The sequence below is a fragment of the Choloepus didactylus genome, chromosome 2, assembly GCF_015220235.1.
Source record: "Choloepus didactylus isolate mChoDid1 chromosome 2, mChoDid1.pri, whole genome shotgun sequence".
NCBI classification, from domain to species: Eukaryota; Metazoa; Chordata; class Mammalia; order Pilosa; family Megalonychidae; genus Choloepus; species Choloepus didactylus.
Window position 1 is genome coordinate 17,804,020 of NC_051308.1, and position 14,670 is coordinate 17,818,689.

At 33.8% G+C, this 14,670-nt stretch overlaps 1 protein-coding gene across 2 annotated transcripts in view; it reads left to right on the forward strand.

Annotated features, from left to right (window-relative positions):
- Window positions 1-14,670, forward strand: part of MAP3K21 (mitogen-activated protein kinase kinase kinase 21) — a 55,368-nt gene that overhangs the window by 9,419 nt on the left and 31,279 nt on the right. For both annotated transcript variants that reach the window (XR_005214484.1, XM_037821080.1), the window contains exons 2-4: window positions 7,294-7,474; window positions 12,633-12,781; window positions 13,685-13,860. Coding sequence is in view for 1 of the 2 variants with exons in the window: in XM_037821080.1 (XP_037677008.1) it covers window positions 7,294-7,474; window positions 12,633-12,781; window positions 13,685-13,860 (506 nt within the window). In the remaining variant the exon portion in view is untranslated. The remainder of the gene's footprint in view (window positions 1-7,293; window positions 7,475-12,632; window positions 12,782-13,684; window positions 13,861-14,670) is intronic.

The following is a 14,670-nucleotide window of genomic DNA, read 5'->3' on the forward strand; positions in this document are numbered from 1 at the left end:
ATATCATCTGGGGAGGAACAATCTTGTTAAAAGTAATGGAAAGTACAAAATCCCCAAAGCAGGAGACCAGTGAAGGAGAGGAGCCAGTGAAGGGGAGAATAGTAGGAAATGAAGGAATAAGGTGGTGGTAGTGGTGGTGGTGGTGGTAGGGGCAGATCATGCAGGGTCTTGTAGGACAAGTAAGGTCTTTAGCTTTTGCTGTGGTACTGGAGGATTTTGAGCCAGAGGAGAGATATGATCTGGCTTACATTTTAGCAGGATTACACTGCTGCAGTTTTGGGAAAAGACTGAGAGGGAACAGGTTAGAAGCTATTAATTGTGTATATGGTCCAGAATTCAGTGATCCAGGCTGGAGATATAAATTTGGAAGTCATCAGCACATAGATGGTATTTAGAGCCATAACATTGGCTGAGATTATCTAGGGAGTTAAGTGTTGACAGAAAAGAAAGATATCCAAGGACTGAGTCCTGGAGTTCTCCAGTAATTAGAGCTCGGGAAAATAAAGAGGAACCAGAAAAAGGAGCAGCTTGAAAGCTAAGGAAAACCAAGCCAGTTGATGAAGCCAGTGAACAAAGTGTTTCAAGGAAAAATGATTAGCTGTATCAAATGCTGCTGATAGATCAATATTTCAAATAACTATGTTACAATTATTTTAAAAAGTCATTTCTTAATTATACAATATCCTAATACTATTTCAAGAGGGCAGAGGTGAATTGGTTTTCTATATTTAGTAGTTAACATGAGAAAGCTTTTAATGATTCATCGTCTTTACATTCATTCTTCTTATAGTAATCATTTATCCATTCACTCAACAAATATTTATTGAGCATATAACAATACTAGTTGCTTTGCAGTTTTAAAAAAAGATTAATTAGATGCAAATTCTGTCCTCAAGTTGCTTAGAGAGATGGGACAGATATATGTATGATAAGGCTTGAGAGTAGTGTTTTAGAACCTCTAGCTGAGGTTATGAGGGAAGACTTCAAAGAAGAGATGTTATTTTGAGACTCATGTATTAGACCAGGAAGAAACTGATGAAGTTGCTCTTTTGTTATAGAAGAGGAAATTGATATTCCAAAGACTGTGGCTTGTAAGTGGTCTCACAATTAATATCACAGTGGCATAAACTTAAGAATCCAGGTTTCCACATTCTCATCCAGTGCTCATTCCCTGATCTTGAGTGGGAAGTACAGTTTTTATAGAGGGTGGAAAGGGGAGACATTCCACAGGTAGCACAGGGAACCACAAAGACAGAAAAATGCAATGTTTTATATTTTTTTAGAAATGGCTTTTAATAAGCAGAATTAGTTCAAATGTAGGGTTCACTTTGGAGAGTACAAGAAGAGCTGAAAAGATAATTTAGAATGAGGTTGAGAAGGGACTTAAAGTCCAGGATAAAACTCTGGACTTTGTTCCATAGGCTGGTAAGTGGGTGTGTGTGTGTGTGGGGGGGGGGGGGGCAGGTGATGCCAGTGGGGTGATGGATGGAAAGACATGTGAGAAACATTCTGTGCTACTTGGTAATCTTAGAAAGTTATAATTTACCCCATATAAATCATTGAATATTTTCTAAGTTTAAATTCATAAAGGAATCTTAAAATCTTAGACCGAGAGAAATTGTGTTTCTTAATATATTCTTTAACGTTGCTTTTCTCAACTTGTTTTCTTTCTTAGAATTCTTTTTGTTTTTGTTTTAATATATTCATAGCTAAGATTAACTGAAATTAACTTGTTTGACTCTTTAAATGGAATTTGGACACAGGGATTCCATAAATGTTGAGAAAATGGACTAGATACATTGTAATTGCTTTTAAAAAATACATTATATACTATGATTCTGAAAACACCAATGTGAAACTTCAAAGGAGCTGAGGAAACCAAGTGCCTCATGGTTGAATAAGTAGGCTAAGTACAAGGTTGTAAAGGCCAATTGTTAAAGAATGGGGCTAATAAGGGTCAAAAATCTTTGCTGAGGTTGCACAAAAGGGTGCTCAAACACTTGTTGCTAGGTTACTAACAAGAATTTACCATTTCTGTGGCCAAAAAAGTTTATTTGCCTGGTTTTTACACTACAATTTCTGGTGGATAACCAGTAGCTAATATCTTACAGTTCTTCCTGCTTGAATGACAGGAAGCGGAAGTTTGCTGCCAACCTTATGTCCTTAGGCTGAAACCTGGCAAGATGCCCAATTTTACCTGTTGTGAGATGGGCTATTTTTGGTTTCGGTTACAATGCCCAAAAGATAAGGAATTTCAGGAATTCTCCTCAACACATGTGAAATAGAATCAAAAACAATGGGCCTTTCATGGAACCTTAAATGTTTGACATTCAGATTGTTATTTTAACTTGTTTTCCTTTAGTTCAAAGCATTGAAGCTCTTAGTTCCTATGGAAACTTTGGACCTGGGGAATGGGGAGACGAGTTCTAAAACTGTGTATAATACAAAATCTGCTAATATTACATTCTGCCATAACTTCTTATTTAGAAATGGAATTTATTTTTTAATATGTAAGTTTTAGTTCTCACTTTTAGTTCTATTTTCGTTTATTTTAGATTTGCTTTATTTGGCCTTCTCTTCTGAAGCACCTCAGGCTTTACTTGGTATGTGGGGTGTGGGTCTCTGGACATGGAATAGTTCTAATGCCTATTTTAATAAGTACTTTCTCTTGCCATCCTTTTTGAATGTTTGTAAGAATGATGAGATAATGTATATAAAAGTGCTTTGGAAAACAAAGTTTTATAGAACTGCAAGCCATTTTGATCATTAGTTTAGAGGTCTTTTTGGTGGTAAGAATAATTATTGATTATTGTTTATGAGTGAAATTGGTATTATGAGTGGAAAGAAAGTAATACAGCTAGTAAAGTAACTAATTACTTTAACCTGTATTCCTTTGTTTTGGCTTTTGTTTCTGTGGCTTAAGTATATAGAGTCATAAATAGATATTTTTTTTTCAATAAGATATTTATTTTTCTTGGTATTCATGAGGAATAAGGACTGAGAAATAAATACACATTTAACTGGTATGGGAAAAAGGGCAATTCAAAAATTAATCTCTTAAAGAATACACATAAGGAAAATACCAGCTGTTTTGTCTCCTTATCACATCTAATAGATTTATTGGTAGCACAGAAGCCAGGCTTTGTATCTGTAGCTAGGTGATCTTGGGTAACATTTCTAAGTTGTAAAATCAAGATTATAAGTCCCATTTTTTAGAATAGTGTAAGACTCAAAGGAGATATTAAATGTGTGAAAACAACTATACATAGCAAAGGCTCAGTAAACGGTAGTCCATATTCTTATTAGAACAGGTGATAATTGTCATTAATAAAAATATTCCATTGAGCAATGTGATGTACAAGTTAGGCAATATGAGGTCTATAGAAAGCTGTAAAATACACCTTCTGAGATGAAGTAATTTGTACATAATTTTGGCATATAAATCTTCGGTAAAAAGACAGCTGCCCAAATAATGTAATATATGGGTAGTGAATGGGAAATAAAATAGTCAGTGTTTTCTGGGATACTCAGGAACGGTTTGCTAAGGAGGCTGGGACTTGAAAATAGGTACAATTTAGATGGACAGAAAAGAATAAAGAAGGCTGTTCTAAATGAAAGTGATTTTGTTATTCCTCTCCCCCACCTACCTCACTGTCCTCCCTCTTCCTCCCTCTCACCATCTTCCTGTGTAGTGTACTTACTAACTGTATAACTATGGGTATATAACACCCTGAACCTGATTCCTCATCTATGCATTGGATGTAAGAATAGTAGAAAGGGCCCTAGCTCTCTAAATCTTACAGTTACAAGATTGCATGAGAAAACAACCATTACAACACAACAGTAGTCAGTATTGACTACTTACATAATAAATCCCACTCAAATATCTCCCTGTGTTTGCAGCTAGGGTTGTTTCCCTCCAATTGTAGTGACTCTTTGCCTTTTATAACTCTAATATTGTAAACATTTGATAATATAATGCATATAAAGTATGAATGCATTGCAGAATGAAATGTCAAGACTTGCAAAAGATGCAGGATTTCCTGAAGTCCATGAAAGTAATTTTGAAGACTTGCTAAAAACACCTTTAAACCCATTGCTAAAGGTGTGTATATATGTGTAAAATCCTTACAAAATGCCTACTGTTTCGCAGGCTTTGTTCTCAGCACTTTACATATATTGATTTACTCTTCACAACAACCTTTTAACTGGGTACTATTGAAATTCCCATGACAGGCAAATAAACAGAAGCACAGAGAAGTTAGTTCAAACCAAGGAGTGTGGCTCTAGAGTACATTCTCTTCATCAGTGTGCTATAGCGCCTGTAATTATATCAGTTGATAATTAACCAATGATAGGACATCAAAAAGGAGGAGAATGGGCACCTCATTATAGAGAGAGTTCCAAAAGATAGAGAAAGCTCTTGTGAAAAATTGATAAAAGCTGTCAGCTAAGCTGTGTAGATGATGGTTATGACCATGGGCTCTGGGTCAGACTGCCTGAACTTCACTGCTTCTTAGCTGTGTGACCTTGGACAGATTATGCAACATCTCTGTACCTCACTTTTCTTATCTATAAAGTAGAGATGATAGTATCTACCTATAGCATTGTGGTGTGGGCTATATGATTAAAATATCTATAACGTAACTGACAAATAGAATGTACTCAAGAAATGTAAATTATTATTATAACTGACATTTTAAAACATGGCCCTCATTATGGTCATGTTCCAAAAAATCAAACATGAAAAATGTCATGTCTTATGCCATTCTCCAATTTTGTTGGATAATTTATTCTGAAAAACTTCCAACACTTATTTCACGTTTTTCCTTCTAAGAATTAGCACATAGTTGCACTTATTACAAAAATGTCATTAAATAAAATTTAAACATACTTATGTTTATGATTTTTAGTTTTCTTTTTCAAGGTAAAACAGAAATAAATAGCAGTCACCTCCACACATACAAACACACACACATGCTTTGCTATTTTCTTTTTCCAATACTAAATATTCTCTGGAATGAAGATCTATCTCTCGAGATTTTTGTGAGGATTGAATGAAATAATGCCTGTAGACTGCAAGGTATATAGTGAAAACTCAATACTTATTAGTGACTCTATTATTAATGTTATTAATATTATTTCCATTAGATGGGAATGGGATGAGGAAAGTACAAATATAAGAATATACAGTCTGTTCAGGATTTGTTAATTTCTTCTAGAAACATTGAGCCCCTACTCTGATGAGACTTGACACAAAATTAGGTGCATGAATATGAAAGGTTTCTCCTCATCTTCCTCTTTTCCTCAAGTCACTCATGCACACAGTGTCTGTCAGAGATAACAGTCTAGTGGAGGAATCAGAGGTATAAACAAATAATTACAGTATATTGTATTTCATAAATGCTGTAGTAGAAACATAAACAAAGTTTATGTGAGTACAGAGGAGGGAGTAATTTCCGTTGCTTAGGGAAATGTGGAAGGTTCCACTAAGAAGATAACATTTGAACTGGAGGATAAAGCACTTGGCTTAAGCAGAAGGAACTCACTTATTGAGGAGTGAGGTGCAGTTGAGATATGTAGGTTGCTTGACAGATATAGAGATTCATGATTGCCCAAAAGTTTAGGAGTTTGGACATTATGCTTGAGTTATGGGGAACCATGAAATGTTTTGTTGTTGTTGTTGTTGTTTTTAATGCAGGTTTATTGAGATAAAATTTACATATAGTAAAATCTCCCTCTGTAGGTGTACAATTAGATGGGTTTTGACAAATGTATGTAGTCCTGTGACCACCATCACAAAATACAGAATTTCTATCATCCCAAAAGTTCCTTTGTGCCTTTTGCAGTCCAACTGTCCCTCTCCCTTGTTCCTACCAAGCACTGACCTGATTCCTGTTCCTATAGTTCCTTTTCCAAAGGGTCATAAGGAATTAGATCCTTATGTCTGGCTTCTTTGACTTACATAGTGTTTTTGAGATTCATCCATGTTGTTGCATGTATTGGTAGTTTGTTTTTAAAAAAAAAGAATGACATGATTCTTGAGGAAGATTAATCTGCCAGTGGTGGTATATAAAATGGATTAGAGAGGGCTGAGATTGGCACCATCAAGGTCAGCTAGAACAATTTTAATTCAGGTGTGAGGCAGTGAGAACCAGAACTAATACAGCAGCAAGGGAAAGGGATGAAGTGTGTGTGTGTGTGCAGTGTTCAATTTAAAAGGAGCAACGGAGCTAGAAGTTGGATAGCAGGGTTTTAAGGAATGAGTGGGAGGTAAGTTAGTAAAAAATAGTAGGTTTAAACTATTAAAACTTTTTGTAGCAAATGGAAAGGGTAGGTGTAGCTGCATTACAGCCTCATGGAAAACCTAGGGAACACTTCTGTATTGTTGTAGGCAGCAAAAAATAAACCAATAGAGAGAGAGGAACTGAAAATGCTGGAGAAAAGTGGGGATCGGGGTATAGGATGTGGGACTTAGTTTGCAAGATAATTGAGATAATTGAGAAGCACATTTATTTTGGTGAAAGAGTTACATGAGACTTCAAGGACAGCCTGACAAATATTCCATTGAGCAATGTGATGTATAAGTTAGATAATATGAGGTCTATAGAAAGCTGTGAAATACACCTCCTGAGATGAAGTAATTGGTAAATAATTGTGCATTCTGTACTTTGTCAGGAGGGTGGGGTTGTAGAAACTAGCAAGGGCATGATGTTTCCCTAAAGTTCTAATTTTTTGCTGTATTTTAAACTTCAGTAAAACAATTAGATTTTATAAATTATATTCATGAGTTTAAAACATGAGCATTTGCAAATTTAATATCAAATAATGTTGGATAATAAAAAGAATATGGTAATAATATGTAACCTATTTGCAATTTTCTCTAATATTTTCAGTAGAAAGACTGTGCATTTAGGTCAGGAACTAATTTTTGGAAGAAAACACTATATGCTTTTTCATATCACGTAAACGTTCACAGACTTCTGATCCTACCTATGATATCTCAGTAAATATTTCTTGCCCCTAGAAATCATTTACTTTCTCATAAAGAGAAATACTCCTGTGCTAACCTGTACTGTGTCTATGGTTTGTTTTAAAAACTGTAACTTCAAGCACAAATGATCCACTACACATGAGGAAATTAAAAGGTCTGATATATACTTAAATAAGATAAAATGATAAAACACAAGGTCAGTCTCACTCTGCCAAGTATAATGAAGATTGTGTTCTAAATGCCAAAAGGTATAAAAAAATATGAGATTAAAAATATCCCACCTTTGATTTTTTTCCTAGTTTTGCTACTTGAGAAGATAGAGCATGATGACATCTGCAATAAAACATTGAAGATTACAGATTTTGGGTTAGCAAGAGAATGGCACAGAACTACCAAAATGAGTGCAGCTGGCACGTATGCATGGATGGCACCTGAAGTTATAAAGTCTTCCTTGTTTTCTAAAGGAAGTGATATTTGGAGGTAAGACCATGCTTTTTTGCTTTTGCACACTTCTGCAGAAACTGGTTGCTCTACTTTGTTTAAAGGATTCCCATGGTATTCAATAATTCTAAGTATAAAATGTAGTGTAGACCTTTCTGAGGAAGGTTTTATGGTTTTGATCAAGATAGTCATAATAACAGAAGAGGGAACCTGAAGTTTTTAATGTCATTTGATTTTCATTTGATAGGGGAATTTTCTTGTTAAATCTGAAGTTTAATGGAAACTAGTTATAATTTGCATTAACAGCAAAGACAAGATTTTGTAAGGCCTGCCAGTATATAAAAGTAAATTTTTACTTTAAGCAACATTTTTATTCCTTAGGATTCACAAACAAGAGTATTAGCATGGGAGGAGTTTGAGGAAAAAACTTAGACCAACTCCTTCACATTTTATATATTGCATCTTCTAAAGATTAATGCTTCCTAGTTCAAGATGGACAGCTAGACTCAAATGGAATACAAGGTTATCTTTATTCTTAATTCATATATATAATCAAGAAATGAAGATAAGTATATGATATTAATAACAGAATAACAAAGAAAATCACTATCTATTTAATACTTAAAATGCACTGAAATCTAACTTGCCTTTATTTAATACCCATAAAAGCCTATGTAGCAGGTATTAAAATAATAGGGTTCTTTTGTTTCTTTACAGCTTTACTGAGATATAATTCACATACCATACAATTTACTCATTTAAAGTATACAGTTCAGTAGCTTTTAGTATATTCATAGAGTTGTGTATTCATCATCACAGTCTTTTTTAGAACATTTTCATTACCCCAAAAGAAACTCCATACCCTTTAACCATTACCCCAATCATCCCATCCCCCCAGGCTCCAGGCAACCACTAATCTATTTTCTCTCTCTGTAGATTTGTCTATTCTGGACATTTCATATAAATGGAATATATAATATGTGGTCCTTTGTGACCTGCTTCTTTCACTTAGCATAATGTTTCAAGGTTCATCCATGATGTAGCATGTATTTCATTTCTTCTTATTGTCAAATAATGTTCCATTTAATGGATACATCACATTTTATTTATCCATTCATCAGCTGATAAACATTTGGGTTGTTTCTACTCTGGAGCTACTATGAATAATGCTGCTAGAATATTTTTTTACAAATCAATACTTTTTACTCTGTCTTTTTGATTATAGCTATCCTAGTGAGTATGAAGTAGATTTCACTGTGGTGAAAATTCCAATTTTTTATGCAAAAGGAAATGGGGGCTGAGGGAGGATATTTCACTTGCTATGAGTCCATATCTGATCAATGACAGTACTGCCATTTGAATCCAGATCTACTTCCAAATTCAGGATCAGCAAAAATCGATTTTCCTCCTAATCATAGGATACACCAGAAGTTACTTCATCAAGTTCACACATCAAGGTCATGGCAGAGCCCCTGTTAGTATAAGGTCCATAAAATTTCTTTAAATTCCAAGCTTATCCTTTGCACTTCAAGTCTGATTTAGTTATTCTACATATTAACTTTTAAGAAGTTTATCAGTTGTGTCAGGGGTTCAGTAATCTCTTAGAAGTGTTTTAAAAAAGAAATACTTGAACCTTATCCCTCATTTAATGAATTACAGTCTCTAGGGGTGGAATGTGTGTTTATCAAGCATTAAATTTGTTCTCATTGATCTAATTAAAATAATTTTCTGACCCTATGATGATACTTAAATACTTAAGTGAAATAGGCAATTCATTTTTAGAAATTATACTTCAAGACTATAAGAACTATTCAAATGCATCATGAATCAGTTTTACATTTAAAATAATATGTATTAAGGCTAGCCATTTTAGTTGTGTGCTTCTGTTACAAGCTATGCAATTACAGGCGATATGGATTCTGAGCAATCTGTATAAATGCTTTATAGCAACTTCATCTGTTGTAAACACAGGGGAGAACCAGGAAGTAATCAAAAAAACAAAAAAAGGCAACTAAAAGTCTTCATGTTCATATACTCATTGGAAAGGCCGTCTCTCAAAGATCTATTTACAAATTTCTCAGTTTTACAAAGCTTTATTATCTGATTTGTTAAAAGCAGATAATTAGAAGAAAGAGGGCTGCTAAACTGGTAATAGTAAAAAAATAAATAAAACAGCAACTGAAAGCAAAGGAGACAATGGGAAAAAAAAAAAGCAGGAAATACTATGAAAATGGCTAAAAACTATGGCCTCCAGGGCCACCTAGTGTGGAGCCAAACATCCCTACATACAATAGAATGCACTGACATATTAAAGCATAATAGACTCATAGCATGTCAGGATGGGCAAGGGCAGGAATGGTCATCTCTCTGAAGAACAATACCATTGCTTTAGAATCTCCTTTTGTAATATTCATATGAAAGATAGTGTGTAAAGTCTGTAGCATCTGGTACTGGCTTGCTGCAATCCTTGGGGTTCCTTGGTTTGCATCTCTGCCTTTTATCACCTGGCAGTGTCCTTGATCTCCTGTGGCTTTCTCTGAAATCTGGCTTTTTATAAGTCCTCAATAATACAGATCAAGGCCCACCCCTGATTCAGTTTGGCCACACCTAAATAGGATCTTAGAAGTTCATATTCACGAGTCCATACATTAACCAATAACACATCTTCGAAGAATCCTATTTACAAATGGGTTCACATCCACAGGAACTTGGATTAAGAATATGTCTTTTGAGAAGGTACATAGTTCAATTTACCACTTAAAGTTTTACAAATCAGTAAACTAAGGCCCTGAGAAGTTACGAGATATGCTCAGGGTTGCAAAACTAGTAAGTACCAGACTCAGTTACCAGGACTCAGATCCATGACTCCTGATACTAAAGCCCTTAACCATTATGCTTCTTGAGTTATCAGACAGGGTTTAAGAGAACAGAAAAATAGGTATTATTCTTTAGAAATAGTTCCATTTTTTTCCTGAATTACTCATTATCTGAAATTTCCAAATAAAAAGTTTTTATGGTGTTTGTTTTTGTTTTGTTTGCTAATAAAGATAGCAAGGAAGTGTCTTTAAATTTAGACAATTTCTAGTTACTTTGTGTAATAATTTTTTGGTTCCCTGCTCTGACGTGATTTTCTTGATTGGTATATGCATTAAGCTTACCTATTCTTGAAAGTAAGAAGGAATCTCTACTAATGAACCATGATTATAGGTAATTTTTAAAATACTAAGCAGATGATATTTGAAGAATTGCATCAGTTGAAGCATTATACAATTTGCAAGTACTACGTTATATATTTACTTATTTTTTGTATAAAACAATGTTTTGAGGTGATAGAGCAGATATCAATATTATACTATTTTCAGATGATTTAATTTGAAGATCAGCTTAAAGGACCTTGTGCTTAGCTAATAAGTAATAGCTAATTACTACTAAGCATGGTTGATAAGTGGTAATACCACCAAACACCAGCTCTTCTGCTTCCAAATGCAGGTCTCTTTCAAATAGAACCTGGGCTAGAGGATCCCTAGGGCCCATTAGACTGGGCAAATTCTGTTGTTTTCTACATTCTTTTCCTGAAAGTTTTTAGTATATAGTTTAGTGTCCAGTAGGCACCTAATGAAGAGGTCTTTAAATGAAAAGTTATATCCAGGGATGACATGAATCTAGAATCCAGCTAGTATTCCAGCTCTTTGCAGATCAGGTCTTCACATAGGGTTTTTACTATTACATTTGTAATGATGTGCGTTCCCACATCTCTTAAGATTATGAGATAATCAAACAGATTAGAAATAGATTTCATAGCCAATTTCAAATAATTTTTTAATTTTATTCTGACCTTTGTCTTTCCTCTAAGCATACGTAACTATCTTTGTCTGATATCTTTAAAACTAATTCTTGGGTGTAAAACAATTCTCCTTTACATTTGTAGAGTACTCCAGAGGTTAGTTGTATTTTCATAAATTATATCATCCCTTTTAATCCTCAAAACAATCCCAGCGAGGAAACTGGGCTTTAGCAAAGCTGATTTCTCCCATGATCTTGAACCAGGGTTTTCTGACTCTAAACTCATTGCATTTTGTGATGCTTTGGAGAAGCAACTCTGTAAAGAGCTTACAAGTTCAGACTCTGGAGCCAGACTAGCTTGACTCTTGAGTCTGCTGCTTACTAGCTGTGTGGTCTTGAGCAAGTTGTTTAATTCTCTTTGTTCTTTAGTTCTTTCAACTGTAATGTGGTGAAAATGACAATACCTGGCTCATTAAATTGTGAAGATTAAACTGAGCTACTATGTGAAAAAAAAAAAAAAAAAGAAAAGTTAAGAGTGAGAAGTAGTTAGGGATAGGACAGCAGGGAAATTTCCAGTTCTACTTTATTCATTCTTGCATTGTTTTATTTTTTAACGAGCATGTTATTTTTTCATCTGAAATAAACATATTACCAGTTTTGAAAAAAAAAAAAAATTCTTGAAGTATAAACAACAAATATAAGAAATGAGAATTAAATTACCTCTCTAAATTTAGAACTTTTTTTTAACTTAAAGCTACTGAGATTTTAAAAAGATAGAGTAGTAAATAGGACTTTACTGTGTTAATAGAATTTGAGAAGAAACTAAATATGACTGTGTTCCTTATATGCCTTTGTGTTTCAGTTTAAAGTAAATCATCTGGATTGACTTATTTTTTATTTATTAAAGATAATTTGAGTGTATTTTATGTTTGAGGAAAATAAAGGAAAGCTTAATATGCTGAATTGTACAGTAGAATAGAATAAATATATATCATGTAAAAGATTTATTTCTTTGCTATTATGGACTAACTTGAACTTAGGGTACCTTAATGTTCTCTATGGATAAGTGTTATCAAAACAGCCACTTTACTTTTAAACTGTGGACTGGCTCCAGACTCTACTTAATATAATTATGTGCTACTCCATAGCTCTACTTACTCATTTAAATAGTCTTAATTCTCATAATGAATGCGTATGTGAATTTTGGGAAGGTGTATATTTGCATGTGTTGGTGTGAATTGGAAGAGCACACCTTCCATCTTCGGGTAACAGCTATTTATAGGTTTTGTTGGAAGAGAAGATTCATTAGGAATTCCATGAAGATACTGATAACGTTTATCCCACCTGTTAACGTCATAAGGGAAAAAAAAACACCATTTCCCTGATTTAACTTTCTGAAAAATTTGCTTTATAGTTATGGAGTGCTTCTGTGGGAACTACTCACGGGAGAAGTTCCTTATCGTGGCATCGATGGTCTCGCTGTAGCATATGGAGTGGCGGTCAATAAACTTACTTTGCCCATTCCATCCACTTGTCCTGAGCCATTTGCTAAGCTTATGAAAGGTATTGGTCCAGCCTCTATGTTTGTGTGTTTACAGGGGTGGGAGGGTCATTAATACATCTATATTATTTTTAATCAAAAAAAGTAATTTCTGTGATTCTAATTTTCAAATACTTTTAAGTAATTATGCTCTCTTAAGAATTAGAAACCTTGCCTTTGATCTATGTGGAGTTTTGATGAACTAAGTAACTTTTTAAAAACCCAGTTGTGACTCATTTATGTACAAAAAAAAAAAAAAAAAAAAAAAAACTCAGCTGAATGGTAATAAAGTTTTCACCAGTTCAAACACTATATTCAGTTAGCTCCAAATCTGCTATTTTAAATTCAATCTAATGATCAAAATGTTTTACGGTCTTAACTGGCATTGTTTGCCAAGACCTTGTCTATTTGATGCTTATCTTTTTTAAAATTGTTAACTAACTCTTTTCTGTAAGCAGCAGTTTGTCTTTCTTCGCTATTAGGCTGTTTCTTGGAGCTTCTTTGGTGATTATAACATCTGCAAGACTTTGGCTTTCTTGGGTTGAGTTATATAACTCTATATCAGCAAATTATCTGGTTCTGGCAGCTTAGACCCCTCAAATACAAAGCTCATGTAAGGCTCATGTAAAGAAATCACATGTCCATATACTAAATGTGATACAATGTAGACAACAACATCCATATCCAGTAGTAATTATCACGCATTTCTCTGACATGGACACTGTGTAAAATAAATTATTCAAGATCATTATCAATAGATGTTTAAAATCTCCAGCACATACTATCAACATGGGCTTATGGCTTAGAATGATAATGTTAAATTGAAATACATTTCAGTATAAAGTATTTCTTAGAAACTCAGATGTCTTAGGGATAATACGATTTATGTTAAAATAAGAAATTAATGTGATTCTTGTTTATTTTAGAATGCTGGGAACAAGACCCTCATATTCGTCCATCATTTGCCTTAATTCTTGAACAACTGACAGCTATTGAAGGGGCAGTTATGACTGAAATGCCTCAAGAATCTTTTCATTCCATGCAAGATGACTGGAAACTAGAAATTCAACAAATGTTTGATGAGTTGAGGACAAAGGAAAAGGTGAAAGAGAGACTTTCAATTGCATAATATACTAATTTTTATGGAGATTATAGAAAATATGAGCCAACAACCATTGATGGCATTATTCTAAAATATTTCAGGCATCAGTAGTTATCAAGTCAATAGTTTGCCTTCAGGTTAAAAACAAAGAAACAGACCTGTACTCAAAATGTATAATTATGAAAGTAATTTTCAAATGTTGAAAAAATAGGAGAGGATAACACACAATAAACCCTTTGTATGCATTAACCAGTTTACTAACTGTCAGTATTTTGCCAGTTTTTTAAATCTCTCTTCCCCATCATCATCTTTTTTTTTTTTTTTTAAACTGGAATATTTTAAATCAAATTCTGTTTTCATGACACTTTACCCATAAATACTTCAGTATGTTAGTAAGGATCTTAAAAATTAACTTACTGCCAGTATTATCTAAAAATTTAACAGTAATTCTTTAATGTCATTTGATACTTGGTCCATATTCAAATGTCACAATTTGTTTCAAAGATGTTTTTGTACAGTTGATTTGTTCAAATCAGGATTTAAACAAGATCTACACCTTGTTTTTGGTTGTGCCTTTAAAAGCCTCTTTTATGCTGGTTCACTCCACACATGCCCTTTTATCTCCAATGCCACTGTTTTGTGGGAGTAATTCGGAACAGGTACATTTTGAACTTTTTAACATAAGGAGTTAAACTGTGATGGTTTATAGATCTTAAGAAGGAAAAAATATATACCTATATGTTAAATATGCTAGACTGTAGTTATGTCACCACATACAAGATGAAATTTGAGGAATAGAACACCTTATGA